General features: G+C 42.0%; 1 protein-coding gene across 1 annotated transcript in view; it reads right to left on the bottom strand.

The window, feature by feature from the left end:
• Positions 1–412: 412 nt before the first annotated feature.
• The window catches only part of LOC138765116 (ataxin-7-like protein 1), a 42,007-nt gene continuing 20,426 nt past the window's right edge, over positions 413–21,993 (bottom strand). The window contains exons 7-11 of the mRNA XM_069941890.1: positions 20,304–20,539; positions 14,623–14,818; positions 12,517–12,638; positions 10,897–11,722; positions 413–5,578 (exon numbers count right to left, since the gene is read on the bottom strand). Of these exons, the coding sequence (XP_069797991.1) occupies positions 5,561–5,578; positions 10,897–11,722; positions 12,517–12,638; positions 14,623–14,818; positions 20,304–20,539 (1,398 nt within the window). The 3' untranslated portion in view covers positions 413–5,560. The remainder of the gene's footprint in view (positions 5,579–10,896; positions 11,723–12,516; positions 12,639–14,622; positions 14,819–20,303; positions 20,540–21,993) is intronic.

Genomic DNA, 21,993 nt, shown 5'->3' with positions numbered 1-21,993 from the left:
ATTTCTTCTGTCATCAGCAGTGGAGCCTTCGCTGGAATACCGGTCCCTTTGCGATTATTGAGCTCACCAGTATGGTCTTTCTTCTTAATTATGTTCCAAACTGTTGATTTTGGTAATCCAAAGGTTTGGGCAATGTCTCTTACAGTTTTATTCATGTTTTTCAGCCTTAAAATCTTAAAATGGCTTCTTGGACTTCCATTGGTACAACTCTGGTCCTCATGTTGAAAAATGGCAACTGCAAACTCCAAAGGTGATCAAAAGCTGAGAAGCAAGCTTAGCTCTCAGATACCTGCACCAATGAAGCAATTAAATATACCTGAGTACTCACAAACAACTGCAAAGCCAAATGTCCCAAACATTATGGTGCCCTGAAATGGGGGAACTATGTATAAAAAGTGTTGTAATTTCTACAAGGTCAAACCAAAATGTATACAAATAACCATGGATAAAATCTGGAAATGTGCAGTTCAATTAGATGTGAATTGTTTGATTACAAATTTAAAACTGGAGCACAGGGACAAATAAAGGAAAATAGTGTCTTTTTCCCAAACATTATGGAGACCACTATAACTCCAGACTCAAGGTCTTTAAAAAAAAATTGGAGTACATAGCAAATTTAAATTCAGATTATAATGGCTTGATCTGTACAATAAATTACATGACCGTTAACATTAAAATGGCTTGCATCTGACAGCACGCTACTCTTTACCTGTTGCCAAGATATCCAATCCAATTACTTCAAAGCTATGCATCTGGCATCTGTAACATTAGGCCACTATATATGTATTTATCTGTACAGTATGTGCATGTGTGTGTATATATACACACGCACACACAGTATATGAACCATATACATATATACATACACACACATGTATATACATATATAAAAAAACATTCAAATTGAAAAATATTACAAAGTGTCATTACTAGATCAAATAATATTTGCATAATTCAGTGCTCAACCATTACAAATTGTTTAGACATTTACACAGCTTGGCATCCCTGTCCTCTTGTTCGCTACTTCACAATATTGTGTGTCTCTCAGATTTTCACTTGTATCAGCATTACAGAGGTCAATTTTATGGCTCCACAAAAATGACTGCTCAAAGCAGAAAAGTCACGGGTAATTAGAGCCGGACACTGAGCTAGTTCAGGGAATGAGTTACAAATTCCTGTTTATTCTTGACTCCTGGATTCCATTTCAGCCCAGAATCAAAGCTCCATTTGATCTGATCTGCTAATTTTAAGGATTGTACATAGAACAAATTTGATATTCCAGTATGGTAGTTAACAAGAAAATGAAATTTGCTGAACAGAGTTGTAAGAGATTCACAACTAAGTAAAGCTGAGTAGAGGAAACTTTGTTCTGAGGTCTGGAGAAGTAACTAAGATGGAGCAGAACTAATATGTGGGAAGATGAGTTATACCATTTAGGATGAGGATTTCAGAAGAACTGGTGACTTTGTGACATGGTACACTATGAAGACAGACAAAACCAGGTTTTTGACCAAAGGAACTGCTCACACTAACCATCCAAGACTCTGATACTCATGAAACAATATTTATTTGTATATTCGGATACTTGCCTGAATATGTATTGTTATCTGTATCTGTGTTTTGTCTGGTTGTGTGTCTGTGTGTTTTGCACCAAGGACCGGAGAATGCTGTTTCATTGGGTTTTACTTGTGCAATCGGGTTACAATAAATTTGACTCAAAGGACCAAAGTGATTGAAACCTTGGTTTTGCCAAAGGATTAATGTTAATGGAATGGGATTATGGTTTGAAAGAGAACAAAGGATAAACTTTACCCTGGGGTCAGAGACAGGTCCAGAATTTTTGGAGTGTAGGCTGGAAGGATGATGAGCCAGTGGTAAATGGCCAGAATAGAGTGAGTGTGCAGAACATCATCCAATGTTCAATATAGTGACTGAGCTTTACATGAGTTGGGATCTTAGCTCATCAAAAGCTCTAACTTTGGGCGGGCTTGATGCTAAATGTTGGAAATCTTCCATCCCCCAGCATTAAAAGCCCCTTACCATTAAAAGAGGCAAAATTATAGACTGAGGCTTATTTTAATTTAACCTATCCAAAGAGATGGAGATGACCATATTGACAAACTGATTTCACAAGTGCCAAATTGTACTGGATAAACAGCAACTTGCAAAAAATAAAAGTAATGGAGAGGGTATGGAGGAAGGGGAATAGTTGAATAGCCCCTTTAAAAGAGCCCCTTTAAAACATGCACAATGGTCTCCTTTGGTACTGTCTTATAATACCATCACATTTACTGTGCATAATTTAGATTGAATTGATTCCTTCTGAGTACCTTCCCCAAGCATTCAACAAATAGGTTTCAATTATTTGACTACAGCCACTGGACTAATCCAACAAAAATTCCCATTTCAGCTCAGGTGATTGGGCCCATATTTCTAGGTGTAGCCTCTCAGTCATGGACAGAGAAAACAACATCATGCAGTTAAATCAGATTTTAAGATTACTGGGGGATGGTAGTGATTAGGAGGTACTCGGCAACTGAATTCTGAATCTCGATTACATATTTAAAGCAGAAAACTTAAATATATAGTAGGAAATTAAGAAGGTTAGAGAATGAAACATCATTTGCATCAGTAGTGCTGTTTAAAATGGATTAGGTTGAAATATGGACATGAACTTTAAAAATGAAAATTTTTGCTTGCAGCAAGCGTAATCAAGCTCTTTGAGAATTCAAAAACGCAATGCTAGAGAAACTCAACAGGACCAAAAGTGTATTTTAAATAGCAAAGATAAAGAATCATAACCAATGTTTCAAGCTTGAGCCCTTCATCAAGGATTCAAAACTGAAATGGTGGTTATATTTCTTTATCTTTGCCATATCTAACATATAGAACTATATGTTGGACTTGCTGAGCTTCTCTAGCATTGTATTTTTACTTCAATCACTATGTCTGCAGACTTTTGTGCTTTATTCAGTTCAGCTAATCTTGGGTAGAGGAATGGCTTATTTTGAGAATTGTATTAGATGTCAGAAGAGAAATTTAAAAGAAATCAAGCAAAGCTAAATTAGTTTGTAGGTGCATTTTAGAGACATCACTTTTAGAATGTGAACTTAGCTTGGTTTCTAATTCTCAGATCTGGTAAGAGATCAAAGCACTTGGTAGCACTGTTCATTCAATGATTAACACAGCCTGTCCTACTAGCGGGCCTTGTAGGATGTGGGTGGATGGTTCAGGATATTTCTTGGAGGGCTTATCTTTGGTGATCTAAGGCATCTGAATGAGACAAAACAGGGCCCCCTCCTACTTACCACCATGATCACATTACACTAGACAACAAAGATTTTGCTTCCTGAACACTTTGGGGTGTTTTTAAGGATTTTGGGTTGTTAATCACAAAAAAAGTCACCTTAGAAGATTCCTATCATGTACTGTTGTTTAGATATAACTTATTTTTGTGATTTCCTGTCATATTTTAAGTCTACTTCAAGCATACAAAACAATAAAGTGCAACATGTCATTAAAAATTCATTTTCTGTATTTGCACTTGGACTTCTTCCCTGCTGATCTTGGTGCAGTCAGTGACGAACATGCTGAAAAATTTGACCTGGACATTGTAACCATGGAAAAGCTGTATCATGGCAACTGATATCCATTAATGCTGGCCGACTATTGTTGGACACTGACTTGAGAGGCATCAGATGCTGAGTACAATCAAAAATCAGCCACAAAACATTTTTAGGTTAATTGAACTAACCCCATATGTCAGCTTCATTATGCAATTAAACATGCTAAATTCAATAAACGTTTGCTTAATGTTTCTCCAACTACATGATACAACAAATCTGAAATTATCTTGGTGTTCAGTTTGAAGTTGTCTATCATAATCCTCAATTTGTTTTCAGGAAGCAAACCTTTTGAAAAAATTTGTTTTCCAGAGTTATCCACCCTCTCAGTTCTTCAGCAAAACAGAGGGCAGAGGTACCTGTGGTTGCCTGGTGGATAGGCCTAATGGTGTAGAAGAGAATGTGGAGAAAGAGAGAAACATTAACATCAGAAGTTAGAACATATGCAGAGTTTGCATATTCTCTTCACACGGGTTTCTTCTGGGTCTCTGGTTTCCTCCCACACCCCAAATACTTACTGGTAGATTAAGCAGCTACTCTAATCTAGCTCTGAATTCAAATTAGAAATTAAATGAAGCTGATGAGCACATGTGAAACAGAGCATGTTCCTGGGCAGCAAGGAAGTAAAAGGAGCAGTAATGGAACGAATGAGATGACTCCTCTGGGAACTGGCACGCATGATGCAAACTCAATTACCTCACTGTGTTGGTAAAATTCTAAGATCAGCTATGGAGTGGACAAGCTAGAGCAAGAGGAAGAGAGAAATGCGGGGCGGTGGGGGGGGGAGAGACTGAGACATTAACAAAATACTAGAATGTAATTACTGGAATTAACCTGAGGTTAGACCATCACTGGCCAAGAGATGCTCAGACAAAGGTGTTATTTGCCACTAGGATAAAGGAGCACAAATTAATGGTCACCTTATTACTAATAAATTATATCATTTGCATGCTCTCTTTCAATTGATTATGGTTTCACGCACATAGGAGCTAATATCCCAAATATGAAGGAATTGCAACACCACTATTTCCCAAGGTGCAGTAGGGTCAGGGTTGAAGGGCAAGTAAATATTCATCACTTGCCTCCAGTTGCTCTGAAGACCTTTTCTTGCCATTTACATCTATGATCGGAACTGCTCAAACTTTTCTAATCTAGTATTCATTAAGTATGAGCATTGAGCTGTTCTTGTCAGTCATTGTCGTCCTGCCATTCTTTCAAACTGCTTGTAGAGAGGTGCTGAAATGGTCTCTGCTCGAGAGGATGAGAAGAGCAGTATGGTGGTGGATCTAACTGCTCTGATGGCAGAGGAAGGGAATATATGCAAGTCCCAATGGTGAACGTCTGAGATTATAAGAGAGAAATATTTGGGGAATGTACTTGGTGGGTGTCCAGCACCCATGAGCCCCAACCACTTGGGTGAGAAGATGGGAGGCAGGGAAAGATGTCTGCAAATGCATGAGGCCAAAACAAGACAACTGCACCCCATTGCCTGCAGGGAGCATAGATTAAAAATAATCCAGATTTTACTGTATCATTCTCCAATATGTTGTGGGCAAAAGCCACAGGTTAAATGCCTCATGACCAACTTTGCATGCATTTGGTCCCTTGTGTAGCAAGACAGAGGAAGTTTTCCACGTCAAGTAGTCAGGAAGGCAACACTTAAGAACAAAATTGAAAAGAGACAAACAAAAAGATGGATAATGGTCGTAGCTGAACTCCATACAGTATGCAATACAAGGAGTAGGCTGCAGGCTCAAAAGTAGCTTGTACCAAATGAGGCAGCGAGTGCGATGTTCCCATTTGTGCCCAATAAGCCTGTGATCTGACAGAGCTCCTGACATTCGAAGGCACCGATCTGAGGCCAAAGACTGGAACTGGTGGCTGATCAGTAGAAGGTTTGCAGGTCCTGTATCACCAAATGCTGGACAGGCTAACCTTCAAGGACGCACTTTTGCCTGGGGAAGTCAGAGAAAGATTAACATTCATTTACAAATCCATACCCAAAATAACAAGGTCGAGACCCTGCTTCTACACAAAGGCTATCCTAACATTAGGCCTTAATTACATATTACACTGATGTAATACAGAATAAAAGCAGGTCCAAATTTTTGCACAGAATGATCCTACAAAATTACAGAAGAGGAAACAGGCCTTTTGGCCCTTCTAGTCTGTGCCAAACTATTATTCTTTTTCTTAAATGTTAAAATTGAGCCCACTTTCACAATTTCAGCTGGCAGCTTCTTCCACACTACCACCACTCTCTGTGAAGTTCCCCCTAAAACTTCTCCCCTTTCACTCTTAACTCGTATCCTCTGGTTTGTATCTCATTTAACCTCAGTGGAAAAAGCCTACTTGCATTTACTCGATCCATACCCATCATAGCTTTGCATAAAGTCTTAACCTTTTCCTGTAACTCAGTTCCTCAAGTCCCAGTAACATCTCGACTCTCTTTTCAATTTTTGGTGACCAAAACTGCACATAATATTCCAAATTTGGCCTCATCAATGTGTTATACAACTTTACCATAACTTCCCAATTCCTATACACAACACTTTGATTTATGAAGGCCAGTGTTCTAAAAGTTCTCTTGATGGTGGCACAGTTAGCACAATGCTACTACAGTGCCATCGACCTGGGATCGAATCCAGCTTTGTCTGTAATGAGTTTGGACATTCTCCCCATGTCTGCATGGGTTTCCTCTGGGTGCTCCAGTTTCTTTCCACCCTCCAGAATCTACAGGGGTGTCGGTCAATTGGACAGCACAGTCTCTTGGGCTGAAAGGGCCTGGTACCGTGCTACCTGTCTAAATTTTAAAGATTTATAACTTTAAATTTATGGGATCAAAAGATCCCATTAACCAATGAAATTACAAGCAGGTAATCTAAGTCAGGTTGGACGAACAACTAAATTTTGACCACGGCTTCTTGGGTGAATTCCCCTGCTTTCAATTTAAATAATGAATGGTTTCACCCCAAATCATCGACCATTCGTTTTCCCTTATTGAAGCTGCTTGACCTGTTAGAGTTCCTGTTGCACATTGTGTTTATCTTTTAAAAGGTGGTTGCAATAGCCCACTATTTTCACGCAGCAAAACAAAGCAGGGTTTTGTAATCCACTTTTTTTTTCCCCTGTGCTCTCGTCATTAATTCTCAACATTATGCTGGTTCCATAACTGAGACAGCTCCTTAGCTCAAAGCCAAACTGTCCACTTGTTGGTATCGTGCTCTCAGTATCTTAATTCAAGTTTTACTTTAGAATGAAGTGACAAATGCTGTACTAGACTTTAAGTGAGGTACTTACAGCCAGTCTCCAAGGTTTAAAATGAAAAGAAGAAAATATTACCTTGAGCCCAGAGACTGCTCGGGATCATTCACTACATGTAGCACATTCCACAGTTGAATGAGGCAATAGTTGAACTGCAATTCATTTCGTTCTATCCAATGATTCAAATAATCTTAACCTTTAAATTTGCAAGTTGAATCTCATTGTGGAGACAGTATTGCAGATTTCCACCACCTGGTGAAATTGCTGGTCATCACCACTGACTGCATTAATCTGTACTCTAATTTAAAAATTGCTGTTCTGCAATCTCCCACCAGAGGAAGTACTTTCTCTTTAACTTCATCCTTTTAGACTGGTTAATGACCTTATGTATGTTGATTCCTTCATCACCTTAAGCATGCTGGCTCAATCAGTTCATAATCTTTTAGGTAAATAAGATTAAATGTCTACCCAGGAAATTTGTATTCAAAATTTAAGTCATTTAGCCTCCAGAATAAATCAGGCCCCTTCAGTACACTGCTCACCACCAAAGTGGCTGTGGTCAACCACTTCAATTCACACCCCATTGCCACACCAACCATGGCCACAGGTACAGCCAAGTTGAGGCCACCTGCAAATTAGAGGAACAACATCTTGTATTCCGTCTCCAACCAGATGGCATCAATATCAATTTATCTAATTTCCCTTAAGACCTCTCCCCCATCTCCCTCTTTCCCTTGTCTGTCTTCCTTCCTTCAGCTCTCCACCCCTTCCCTTCCTTCTATGAGTCATCTTTCTTCCCCATCAGTTCTCAGTTTCTTTCTTCTCTTCACCCTCTCACCTTTATCCACCTATTATTACCTATTAACCTGTGCTCCTCTCCTTCATCCCACCCCACCTGCTTATTTAGACATCCCATCTTACTTTTGGCACTCCTGAAGAAGGGTCCCTGCCTGAAAAGTCAACTGCCTATTGCTTTCAATGGATGCTGTGACACCTGGCGGGCTTCTCCAGCACTTTTGTGCATTGCCCACCACTAAATACAGTTTATGTCAGACAAGATCTGAATGGAACTGCACCACTGCTTGCATCACTTGCATGGTAGTTCTAGAGTTAAGTAATAATGTTAAGGGGCAATCAATGTACTGAGAGTAGTCTATTTGCCCTCAAATAGCCATTGGGACAATGAGGAACATACAAATAGGAAGATTTTGGAATGGTGCAGAAATTACAGCTGTTGTAATGGGAGACTGAAACTTCCCTAATATCATCCTACAGAGGAATAGATGGGGCAGAATTTATCAGGTGCCTCTAAGAAAGATTCCTGACACAGTAAGCAAACCAGCTGACGAGAGGAGGGGTCATATGAATCTAGTTCTTGAGTAATGAACTGGTCAGGTGGCTGACCTCTCGGTGTGGGAGCATTTTGGAGATAATGACCACAATTCCCTGAACTTCAGCATAGCTCCGGACAAGGATAAAAACAGACAAAATGGGCAAGTGTTCAATTGGGGAAGGGCAAATTACAATGGGATTTGGCAGGAATTAGGGAAGAGTAAATTGGAAACAGATGTTTACAGGTGAAACCACAGTAGTAACGTGGAGGATATTTTGTGACCACATGGTGGTCACATGGTGCATGAAACAGGGAAAATATGGTCGGAAAAAGGAACCATGGTTGACAAAACAGGTGAGGTAGCAAGTTAAGAGGAAGAAGCAAGTATACATTAGATTTAGGAAACAGTAAGGGCTTATGAGAATGATATGGTAGCCTGGAAGGAACTTAAGAATGGACCTAGGAGAGCTCAAAGTGGGTATGAGAAGGCCCTGGCAAGTAGGATTAAGGAGAACCCCAAGGTGTTCTATGCGTATGTGAAGAACAGAATGATGAGAATGAAAGTGGGGCCACTAAAGAATAGAGGAGGCAACATGTGTCTGGACCCAGAGCAGGTTGAGGAGATCCTAAATTAATACTTTCCTTCAGTATTCACCAGTGCAAAGGACCTTAATCAGGGTGAGGTCAGAATAGAACAGGCCTGTGTGCTGGATGATGTTGAGATTAAGGAAGATTGTTAAGTCCCCGGGGCTGGATGTGATCATATACTCCAGGTTGCAGAGGAAAGGGAGGGAAGAGATAGCTGGGGCAGTGGCTATGATCTTTGAATCCTCCTTGCCCACAGTGGGGGAACCAGAGGATTGGAGAATGGCAAATGTGATCCTCTTGTCTAAAAAATGTAATTGGGAGAATCCGGGGAATTATCGACAGGAGAGTCTAGTGTCAGTAGTATGCAAACTATTGGAGAGGATTCTTAGGGATAGAATCCATGAGCATTTGGAGAAGTACATTCTATTCAAGGATAGTCAGCCTAGCTTTGTGAAAGGAAGGCCGTGCATCTCAAGCCTAAAAGTTTTTTTGAGGAGGTAACAAAAGAACTTGATAAAGGTAGGGCAGCAGATGAAGGTAGAGTGGCTATATAGATTTTAGTAAGGCATTTGTAAAGTCCCCCATGAGAGACTTATTCAGAAACTCATGAGGCATGGGATCCATGGAACATTGGCTGTGTGGATTAAAACTTGGCTTGCATGTAGAAAGTAGAGAGCAGTAGGAAAGTATTCTGTCATCCCGCCCAAACTCAGTACGCAGTTCCTTTTGAGTGGAGGGTCCAAAGTGGGCTGCAGCTCGGAGACAGAGAGCGCTGGCTTCTTCCTCTTGCTCTGCGATGTGTCAGTGAGTTCCACCGGGATCTGTTCTGGAACCCCTCCTCTTTGTGATTTTTATAAATGAACTGGCTGAAGAAGCGGAAGGATGGGTTAGTAAGTTTTCAGATGATACGCAGGTTGGAAGAGTTGTGGATGGTGCTGAAGGCTATTGTCAGTTACAAAAGGATATAGAGAGGGTGCAAAGTTGGATGAAAAGTGGTAGATGGCATTCAATCCGGATAAGTGAGGTGATTCATTTTGAAATGACAAACCAGAAAACTGAGTATAGGGTTAAAGGTCAGATAGCTAACAGTGTGGAGGAAAAGCAGGACCTTGGGGGTTCAGATCCATACTTCTCTCAATGTTGCCACGCACATTGATAGGCTAGTTAAGAAGGCCAATGGGATGTTGGGCTCCATTAATAGGGGGATTGAGTTCAGGAGTCGAGAGGTCACGTTGTAACTCTGGTGAGACCACATTTATTGTGTTCAGTTTTAGTCATCTCATTATAGGAAGGTTGAGGAAGCTTTGGAGAGGGTCCAGAGCAGATTTACTAGGACATTGCCTGGAATGGAAAATAAGTCTAAAGAAATAAGGTTAGCAGAGGAAGGACTTTTGTCTTTGGAGCAAAAAAATCTAAGAGGCGACTTTATTAAGATACTGAGAGGCATAGATAAGGTGGTCCGCCAGCATCTTTTTCCCAGGGTGGGACCAGCAAACACCAGGGAACATCTCTACAAAGTGAAGGTTGGAAAGTTTAGGGAAGACATCAGGGGTAAGTTTTTTTTTTAAATAGAGTTGTGAATGTCTGGAAATTCTTACCAGGGATGGTGGTGAAGGCCAAAACATTAGAGGCATTTAAGAGACTCTTAGACAAGTACATGAATAAAAGGAAAATAGAGGGTTACGAGATAAGAAGGGTTTAGATATTTTTTTAAATTTTTTTAATAGGAATATATAGATCAATGCAACATCAAGGGCCTGTACTGAGCTGCAATGTTCTATTGAGATTTAAACAATTTTATTTAACTCCCAGTTGATTTTTGTGACTACTGTATTTGAAACCCTTGAATTGCAGTTTATCCATGATGCTCATTTTACTCTACTTCTTGTGTTCCAGGGAATAAAGTCCCAGCCAAGTCCTCAGGTCCAAATTACATCCTGATAAATATCTTCTGCACCCTTTCCACTACTACTAGCCAACTTGGCTAGAAGTAGCTGGCTCTGAAATTTAAAGCAGCCATCTCTCCATCCACATCCTAATTCGCGGCCCACTTCCCCAGGGATTGCAGAGGACTTTTGCATTCCTTACCTTTTGTGTGTGGGAATTGCAGAGTGTCCGGGATGTTGCCAAGGTTTCCTCTCTCTTCCTTTGTGTGCAGTTCATTTCAGAGGGCTTGGCTATTTTGGTGGGTTTTGAGCAGGAAGCTACATTCTTCCTTTTCCTGCCCTCTGCCCGCACGGGAGAATTGGCGATCAATGGTGGAGGTGAGGGGCTGTGAATTCCCAGCTTGCGCCCCTCGCAGAGGCGGGCATCCCTTTTGGGATCAAAGTGTTCCACTCCCCTGCTGGTCCCTTTGATAGAGTTCCCTGAATGCCCCAGAATTCCACCTTGTCCCAGTGCTTTGGGGTTGTGGGTAGCAACTCCATTGTTAGCATTGTGTGAAGAGGTATTTGAGTGGGACTGCCGGGGGACTACTCCACCAGGAGTAGGGGTGGTCATCCCGCCCAAACTCAGTACGCAGTTCCTTTTGAGTGGAGGGTCCAAAGTGGGCTGCAGCTCGGAGACAGAGAGCGCTGGCTTCTTCCTCTTGCTCTGCGATGTGTCAGTGAGTGGGCGAGATCCTTGATGGAATCCAGACACCCCCCCAGTCTTGGTCCAGGACATTCTGCCTGAGGTGGGGGAAAGGTTAGAGGCTGGGGTTGCCGAAGGGAGGGAGCGGCAGCAAGCGGTAGGTTGATCCAAGGGAGCTCGCGCTGTGGTGATGGGAGCAGGAAAGGATGTTGGCTTTGGATCCATGCCCATGAGGGAGGAAGAAGAGGAAGATGCCACAGGCCGAGGTGATGCAGACTGCATCAAGTGCATTGAGGAAGATGGTGATGGTGCCTTCTGGGAATCCATTGCCGGAGGAATTTTTCTGCATTAAGAGAAAAGAAGGATGAATCAGATTAGCCCTTGTGTTACAAGTTTTGAGTTGTGAGCAGGAAAGTTGGATGTGTGAGAGACAGGAAAGAGAATGGGAAGGGGAAGAGAAAAACACCCTGCTGCAGGAGTGAGAAACACACTACTGGAAGAGGGTGGCCCCACACTATTGGGAATGGGGGGAGGTTAAAGTGAAGGTGGCTTAACTGCACTGCCAGGATATGGAGGCAAGGAGAGGGAGCTCCATGAGAGTGGGTGTTAACTGCACTCCCAGGAGGGGAATGACTGATTTGTCAGATGTGTTATTAAAAGTAATGGAATCTTGCAAAGTTGATTGGTTCAGAATCAACTGTAATCTAGCTAAGATTGTGCAAAACTCAAAGGTCTGAGTAGCCTATCATTTATTCAAATATCTACTGCACACTGATTTCACTCCTTGTAATCAAACAGCAAAACCCTACAAGTGCTGGATATGTGAAGGTGTTGGGTATACTCAAAGATCAACATATAGTCATTCTATCAGGGACACAATGCAGAAAATCTGAGCTCCACAGGTCTCTATTTTCAACATGTGCTCAGGAAGTTCAACCAATGAATCAGACTAATTGCTCCACATATTCCTATTATCAGGCATCTTCCTCAAATAATCTATGGGTTTTTAAAACAGTTCTTTCTTGCACATCCTATCTCTGACTTTTATAAAGGTGGAGTCCAGTGCAATGCACTCCATCCTTCTTATCACCAATGTTTCATCAATAAAAGTGAGCACGAGAAAGGCCACGCACTCACCTCCACATCTGAGAGTTTAGGTGTCTTTCCACCATGGAGTTCAGGGCAAGTCGGAAACGGTCCAATTTCCTGTTGAAGACGTAATAACCTCGGCTGATCATCCGGCTTCCGAAAGTGCAAAACTGCAAAGAAAGGTCAGATCAGGTAAAGGAGTGATCGGTTCAAGAGCAGCACTTCTTCATCACATAGATCAGAAATACAGGCATCACTGCTTAACATCCATTCAGGAAACATCCAACCACATATACGTCCATGGTCCCATAATTATTCAGTTACTGTGAGCAAGTCCATAGCAATTTAGAAAAAACAAATCGCTAGCTATAGGAAATTGTACACTGTATAGCCTAAATGATCTGACTCCCCGGTGTCTCCCCACAGCCCTATATTGATCTCAATTAATCCCATGCCCCGTATCATTTGCCACATTGATCACATTGCCCCACTCTTTCCCCACAGCCCTGTGTCAATCCCAACATTAATCCCACTGCCCTGCTCTCTCCCCACAGCCTCATGCCGGTTCCCACACTGAACCCACTGCCCCACTCTCTGCTCAGATCTGTGAGGGTCACTACACTGATCCCTACTTACAAATAAAAAGTTTATTGGTACACTACAGTATCCCATAGAGTTTTGCTAAGTATATAATATGGTATTCACACAACATCCGCATCGTATAACACCCAATTTTGCAGAACATACTAGGGATGTTAAGTGGCACATACCTGTATTGGGAACAGAACAATTGAGGTTCAGCAGCTCAATGATAACTTGTAACTTACAAAATATGCAAAAAAATCTCATTAGATTTAGGCCTTGAAGTGATTTCACACAGTGTCACAAAGTGTTCTAGCAACATACATTCCCTACTCTTCAGTGATGCTGCACATTGCAAGCCAGTGCACGTGCATCTTTCAGGAAGGAGCTGCAATGACACAGAAGAAATCCCTCCTAGAAGAAGCCACCATTTTCACAGTGAAAATGGTACAGAACAGAAGCAGGATCTTCAGTCCACTGAATCTTCAGCAACCATCAGGCTGACATTAACACAGATCCTGCACCAATACTATTTTATTTTCCCATCAAATCCATCATTTCTGCCCAAATCCTATTAAACTGCAGAAAAGGAGCAATTGTCACTGGCCAATCTAATCTACTAACATTTGGGATTTGGGAGAAAACTAGAGGATCCAGAAGAAACCCACCCAGTCACAGGGAAAAAGTGCAAACTCTACACATTTAGTGCCCGAGATCAGAAATGAACCCAGATCACTGGAGCTGTGAGGCAGCATCTCCACCAGCCACAGACCTTTGATTCCCCGCCTCTGGGGAAAGCACATTGTGCTTTGTTCCTGTTCATCAGTGTGCAACATTGTCAGAGATTGCGGTCTACCAGAGGAAACATTAAACCAAGGTCCTTTCTCCCTCCAAAGTCCACGTAAAGTGTTCCATGCGTTAATTTTGAAGACTAGGGAAAATTTCCTGATATCCTGGACAAATTTATTCCGTGATCAACATCACTAATGTGCTTTATCTGGTCATCACCCACATCAATGGGAGAGACTACGGTTTGCAAATTGTCCACAACAATTTTTTTTAATATCACAAGAATCGTCAACCATCTAAATTCTTCTTGCCAAATGGCCATAGAAGATCTGTAAAAATGAGTTCTATTTTTCCATCTTAAACAGGGAGAAATATGTTTCAGTGGTAGTAGAATTGGCAAGCAGGGAATCGACTTACTGTAACTATCAAAACAACAAGAGATACAAGAACTTCTTTCAGTGAAGTGTTATGGTCTGAAGTGCATTGAATGATGGGATGATGGAGGAAGTAGATCGAATTACAATGTTCAAACTGGATCAGGATAAGTAATTTGCCATGGAGATACTTGCAAGGTTAAGGGGGAAGGGAAAAGAACCATTTCACACAAACCACCTTCAGTACAAGGAAAATAAAAATGTTTGTCTGAAGCACTAAATAATGCAGCGAGGTTACAAACATTTCTCAGCCCCATCTGCTTTGTGCAGGATTTACTTTAAACCATCAATGCTCCTGGTAAGACAAGTATGAAGTGGAGACAGGGGGGTGAGCTGCAATAGAACGTACTGCCAGTGGCTTTGGATGCAATCGTGAATAGTGAATGTCTGGCTTCTCCAATTCCTCAGTCATCTCGCCATCACTTTCTTCACTCGACAGCCGGCTGTTTATCTCAAATCTGAAGAGAGGGCAAGGAAGCTCAGGATGTGGAACAGGATCAGCTAGAAATCTCTCAGAGTCAGTCAATTCACTTTCCAAGGAAACCCTGTGAAAAGGAAGAAACTAAATTCAGATGGCAGCAAGATCTCAGAGAAATGCAGCAATCCCTGAATGAATTCACATCCTCTTCAGCTAAAAATGGAGGGGAATGATTTGTATTTATATACTGATGATGGGAATGGACATTGTGAATATCCACATTGATGAAAGTCAGACACATTAACCCTGAGAAAGGAACTGTTAGTATTCCAACTCAGCAGCAAACACATCCTCGGAGTGAAGCTTGCTCAATACTGTCACATAAAACCATTGCTGGAAAAGATACTCTTCTCATCAGTAAATCTTTTCTCCAATGTCCTGCATTCACTGATGTACCTAAACTGTTACAGAATTATGTTCAGCAACCTCTTCCAAACACCCACCCAGCTTCCCCCAGCAGCCTGTTTCACTCATCCAACCCCACCACCCATCCTTATTGTACATGATGATGTTAATTCATTTCTCCCACCACATTAATTGTCCAGTGACTCTTAGCCCAGTCATCATCAGTCACCTTTTACACAATGCATATCTCTACAGAAGCTCGTGCAAACACAATCACTTTTACAGTAAATTAAGGTTTCAAAGTTGCAGAATGAAAATACTTACAACTCTGTGCAAAGATGTATTTTTCCAGGATGCAGAATGTGATTCACGCAATTTAATATTGAAATACCAGACAACAGTAGATTTTTAATTTGTGCAATGTGCTACCAGCAGACAAGGTGCATGTGCACCATCTGCTGGTAGACAATCATTAGGACACTGTTACCCTATTTATCAGGGTCCAGTTGTTCAGACAAGTTTATTTGTGATGTGGTATTTTTTTATAAAGTAATCATTACACTTGTCTCATTTGTTACAGATCTGCAGCATGAATATGTATTTTACAATAACAATAATTCATAATTAGCAATAATGAGTTGGGAAGTCACCTGCCATTCTCAGATACTCAATTCGACGATCTATTTATTCCAATCTAGGTTAGATGACAGGAGATAAACACCAACATGGACTAGTTCACTCAAATAATTCTCATGGAGGCTTAAACCATCCCATGATCTGTCCTGCAAGACTATAGGGGAGTTATCCCAGTATTATGGGCCAGCATTTCTTTCACTAAACAAGTATATGGATCGTCTTAGATAAAATTTTGTGATTTTTCTTTTGACACGTGGAAATCAATTTCTACTTTCTTAGTAAGAATTTAATTTCCTTTGTGGTGCTCTGGGACATCTCAAGGTTACGAAAGGTGATTTGGAAATACAGGTTGATTTTAGCCCTAGAACTTAATCCATTAAAAAAAAAGGTTTCCCCATTGAAGAAGCTGGACAAAAACCTAACTAACAACTTACACATCCATGGTAATCAATTTATGGGCGGCACGGTAGTTGCCATTTTTCAACTTGAGGACCAATGAAAGTCAAAGAAACCATTATGAGGCTGAAAAAAAAGAATAAAACAGCAAGAGGCATCACCTAAACTTTAGAATTATCCAAAATCAACAGTGTGGAACATCATTAAGAATTACAAAGGGAAGGTATTCCAAAGAAGACTTCCACTGCTCATGACAGAATTCTCATCATAATGAATAAAAAATCCCCAAACGAAAGTCTGACAGATCAGAAACACTCTTCAGGAGGCAGGTGTGGATGTGGCAATAACTACTGTACGCAGAAGACATCATGAAAATAAATAAAGACAACCCACTACTTAGCCACAGCAACAGGATGGTGTAGCCGACTGCTACAAAGAAACACACACACTTGCAATATGGGAGGTTAAGCTTTGAGATTTATTGAGGCTGGAAAGGCTCCTTTTATACAGTTGGAGTTCCCGCCGTTTGTTTGATTGGCTGACATCAGTTACATGAATAACAATAGTGGGTGGGAACATTCTTACATGTGAATAACCTACTTCTCCAGCCTGTTATTGATCTGTTAGCTGGGCAGCTTGTGCCATTTTAGGGCTGCTGGTCTTGTACTGCTCCAGCTTTCAACCGTACCGGTTCGCTGTGTTAAGGAACGTGTAACAGTGTGTTATGCTGCTGTTTACCTCCGCGTGATGTGCCAGCCTAATCTCCGCAGTGGCGGGCCGCCACACGACTCCCCTTCCTCCCCCATCCCCCCCCCCCCCAGCACCGTTGCTACAGTTCATAGTGACCTTGGATGCAGTCCCATAATGTCTTTGGTGGTCTGCCTCTGCGTCGAGGTGCTGGTGTCTCCACGGGTTGTGTCAGGTCCATGTGTGCTGGTTTGAGCCTGTCTGCAATGAAGACCTCTGGTTTTCCCCGGATGTCCAGTTCGAAGGTGGCCCCATTGTTCCAGGTGACTCGGAAGGGGCCTTCATAGGGCTTCTGTAGCGGTGAACAGTGTGGCCCTCTGCACATGAACACAAACTCACGGTCTTAGAGTTCTTTAGGGATGTTGAACTTAGCTTGCCCGTGTCTGGAGGGTGGGATCGGAGCCAGGTTACCGACCTTTTCCTGTAGTCTGTCTAGGAAGGTGGTTGTATCCGTCTGTTGTCCTCTGGCCGGTAGGACGAAATCCCCAGGGACCATTACTTATGGTCTATAGATGAGCTCAGCGGAGGATGTGAGGAGATCTTCCTTCGGGGTTGTACGAATCCACAGCAGTGCCCATGGCAGTTCATCCACCCAGTTGGGGCTCTTGAGTCTGATCATAAAGATGGCCTTGAGGTGGCTGTGGAAGCGCTCAACCAGCCCGTTAGACTGCGGGTGGAATGCTGAGTGCCCCACAGGATAGCAACATCGGTCCACAGGCTGGTGGTAAATTGTATGTCTCTGTTGGAGGTTATGTGGCATGGTAGTCCAAACCTTGCTATCCAGGACGAGACGAGTACCTTGGCGCAGGACCTGGTGGATGTGTCGGCCAGGGGGATTGCTTCTGGCCACCAGGTGAAACGGTCGACCACCGTGAACAGGTAGTGGAGACTCGTAAGGGTCCCACTATGACCACATGTGGTCAAACCTTTGTTCCGTTGGCTTGAAAGGCTACGGGAGGACCTTGGTGTGCCGCTGATTCTTGGCTGTTTGGCACTGCGTTCACGTCTTGGCCCTACTGCTGACTTGTTTCTGCAACCCATACCATGCTTACTTGCTGGCCACCAACTGGATCGTGGTCCTGATTGATGGATGTGCCAGCCTGTGGATGGAGTCAAAAACCTGTCGCGCCATGCCATTGGGACGATAGGTCAAACCTGCCCAGAGCTCTTTTGAGGAGGTTACCAAGAAAGTTGATGAAAGAAAGGCAATGGATGTTGTCTACATGGACTTTAGTAAGGCCTTTGACAATGTCCCACATGGGAGGTTAATTAGGAAAGTTCAGATGCCAGATATTAATGGTGAGGTAGTGAACTGGATTTGACAATTGCTAGACGGGAGAAACCAGAGTAATAGTGGATGATTGCTTCTCAGATTGGAGGCCTATGACTAGTGGTGTGCCTCAGGGATCTGTGCTGGGACTATTGTTGTTTGTCATCTGTATCACTGATCTGGATAATAATGTGGTAAATTGGATCAGCAAGTTAGCAGAAGACACTAAGATTGAAGGCATTATGGACAGCAGAGAAGGTTTTTAAAGCTTTCAGAGGGATCTGGACCAGCTGGAAAAATGGGATGAAAAATGGAAGATGGAATTTAATGCAGGCAAGTGCGAGGTGTGGCATTTTGGAAGGATAAACCTAACTACAGGAAAGTTATCAATAAGACAGAAAAAGTGCAGAGAAGATTTACTAGCATGTTGTCCGGACTTGAGGAACTGAGATACAGGGGAGGGTTAAACAGGTTAGGACTTTATTCCCTGGAGCATAGAAGAATGGGAGGAGATTTGATATAGGTATTTAAAATTATGAGGGGGAGAGACAGAGTAAATGTAGATAGGCTTTTTGCATTGAGGGTAGATGAGATACAAACCAAAGGACAAGGGTTAAGAGTGAAAGGGAAAAAGTTTGGGGGAAAGTGAGGGAGAACTTCTTCACAAAGAGAGTAGTGGGAGTGTGGAACGTGCTGCCAGCTGAGGTGGTGAATGCAGACTCAATTTTAACATTTAAGAAGAACTTGGACAGGTACATGGATGGGAGAGGTATGGAGGGCTATGGAGCGGGTGCAGGTCAGTTGGACTAGGCAAAAAAAAAGGTTTGGCACAGACTAGAAGGGGCCTGTTTCTGTGCTTTAGTGTTCTATTGTTCTATGTTCAACATATGTAATGGGCTTTTTTGCCCCCTTCCCTGCTTTATAACTCCATGAACCCCCATTAACTCAGCTATAAAACACAGCAACTCCCAAATTTCCTTCTTGAGACTTATTTACACAACAGACTCGCAGGCACTTCTCCATTGGTACTGATTCCAATGGTTAAAAAATCCAGCAGCATACAGGGAAAGGCAGGATGAATTATTTAACTTCAATCCAGATGCCTTGACTAATGATATCTCAACAAGAGTTTAAATTCTACCATATGATCTAAAGTCTTAATCTATATGGTAGAAGTTAATTTTGAAGGAATACCAATGAGGATAACCATGAAATTGCTGGATTGATACAAAAAAACATCTTTCACAAGTGTCTTTTAGAGAAGGAAATCACTTGACCTTGCAGTGTCTGGCCTGTATACAATCCCAGAACCACAGTAAAGAGGTTGAATCTTGCTTGTCCTCTGTCTAGTGGGGGTTCATAAGGATGCTATCAGAGGGTGAGAGAAGCTTTTAATATCCAGAAAGCAGCACACATTCCAATTCCTTCAAATGTGATGTTGTATCAGCAGAGAGACCGTGAGGCCAGAAAATGACTTTCTACCTCTGGGGCCTGGGACAGCAGGGCTGATTTGACAGTGTAGATTTGAGAATATCTGCTGCAATGTTTGAGTACACACCTTGCAGTATGGTGCAGTAAGCCTGAGTGAGATACCCCTGAATTGCTAAGGATTGTGTTAGAACGTCACTATGATCTAACACCAGAAACGATATCTGGATCCAAGCAGTCAGTCATGTTCAATAAACATGGGACCGAAATTTCATTCCCTCAGGAGAAAGGAACAGAAAGTCTTTACCGCCTGTCAGTGAACAAGAACACGTCGACTTGCATCTCAACCCATTTATCCACTCCCCCCCCCCCCCCGAAATCAATAATAAAAACTGCTATTAACTCCTTACACCCAGATTTCAAGAGGGTTCTAGATTTTCGCCAAGTTGCTGCAAAAAACATTTTCTGATTTCACTTTTGATCAGCTTTTCCCTCATTTTAGGTTGTGCCTCCTGTGGTTAAACTCCCCAACCCTACTTTCACAATTCTACCACTACTCCATCAAAAAGCTACACCAACTACATTCCAAGAACATAGAATTTTACAGCACATGATGTTGTGCTGACCTAATGCACAACAATCGAACCCTTCCCAACCTCACCCATAACTCTCTAACTTTTCTTACAAAAATGGTGGTAGTATTTTTCAGTGCGAGAAATGTGGATAATACCTGGAGCCAAGACAGCAGACAGGCTTTGTGTGGTTCAGGGAGTCTCCTGCCATTAGTGGACCCCAGCCTCCAGTGTCCGCCTCCTGCGCAGGTGAAAGTGGCGCTGCCTCTTTGGCCTGTTGCTTTCTCTCCTTTCCACCTTCTTTGTTCTTCAAGCTCGCCCGATGCTCTGCCAGCAACTCGTCGAATGCCAGCCGTCGCCCAAGCACGTTCCTTCTCTGAGTCAGCGAGTGCATCTAATGTGGGATGAAAGGTGACAGGTTTACCATTAGCTGGCCGCAGTGGCGAGGGAGAGAAAGGAAACAATGTGCATTAATATTTGCAGAGACAAACACAGCAAGGTTCTTCACAGGGAAAAATATTTGCCAGCAAATTGCAAAAGAAAGGTAATGAGGCTCAGAACTTTCAAGAGGAAATTCCAGAGCTCATGGCTTTTGCCAGATGAAGAAATTGCCTGTCACTGATGAAATGATGTGAGATTGTGCAAAAGAAATTGAAAGGAAGAAGTACAGGAATTCTGGAAATATGAAGAAATGGTGGAAGTAACAGGGATAGGAAATACAGTAAAACCCCTGGTATCTGGAATTCAAGCAATTGACAGCTTAAAGCAACTGGTTTAAAAAAAATTGAGAAAATAAATTTTAAAAATTAAAATAAATAAGAATAAAATAAAATAACAAGTAAAAAATATGCATGTTTAAAATTGTAAAAGTAAATGTTCCCTAAGGTAACACATAAACCTTTGGTGAAGAAGAGAGCAAATTTTCAGCCAGCGGGGGGCCTTGGTCGTGCTTTGCTCATAGCAGCTGTTTGAATAAAGTTGTGTGAAACAGCAATGGTGTCGCCCGGGATGAAGAGCTGGTTGATGCTGCTCGCCGTTGATGTGACTCTCTTAAAATGTCTCTTTATCCCTGCTTAGTGAGAATTGCCCCAGTCAGAGGCTTTATTTGTAAACTTGGGGGAGGGAGGGAATAATTATCTATAATGTTATTGTTCATCTTTCAAGCCGCTTTGTGGAGGGGGAGGAACCTGCAGATGCAGCGACAGCTGTGTTTTCAAAGAATATGACTGAAAATAAAGTGAAATGCTTTAATATTTATATATTCATGCAAATGAAGTTTGTAAGTACAGTATTTTTGTTTTTCAAACTGTATATTCTTAATGCAGGTATATTAATTAGGCAATTGTTAGTGTCAAGCAACCGGAAAATACACTTATCCAGGCATCTACCAATCCCCATTGGTCCCAGATACAAGCAGTTTTACTGTAGTGATGCCATGTGAGATTTCACAAACAAGCACAAGGATCTTAGGAAATCATTGCAATGCCAATATCAGGACCAATATCAATCAGTGGAGATAGTGTCCATCTCATAGAGTAGTCCTGGAGCAGCAATGCCCTGTCAAAGACACGGTGTATGGAAAAAAAATGAAAATGTCACTGTGTACATATAAATACTGAATATCTGTATATATTGTTACTGACGTGGTTCACGGTGAAGTGTTAAATAAAAAATTATAAAATAAAGACGTAGTGTGGGGAGGATGATTTCATTGGATAGGCAGTCCAGAGTGAGTGCTGCACCAACAGATGTCACCAAGAGAACACTGCTGAGTTAGAAAGGCAACCTCAAGGGAGTATGCACTGGCTGAAAAGCCACACAGGGAGTACCACCCTGAGATCTGGAGCC

Source organism: Narcine bancroftii, chromosome 5 (assembly GCF_036971445.1).
Source record: "Narcine bancroftii isolate sNarBan1 chromosome 5, sNarBan1.hap1, whole genome shotgun sequence".
NCBI classification, from domain to species: Eukaryota; Metazoa; Chordata; class Chondrichthyes; order Torpediniformes; family Narcinidae; genus Narcine; species Narcine bancroftii.
This window is presented reverse-complemented; position numbering and strand designations above follow the sequence as displayed.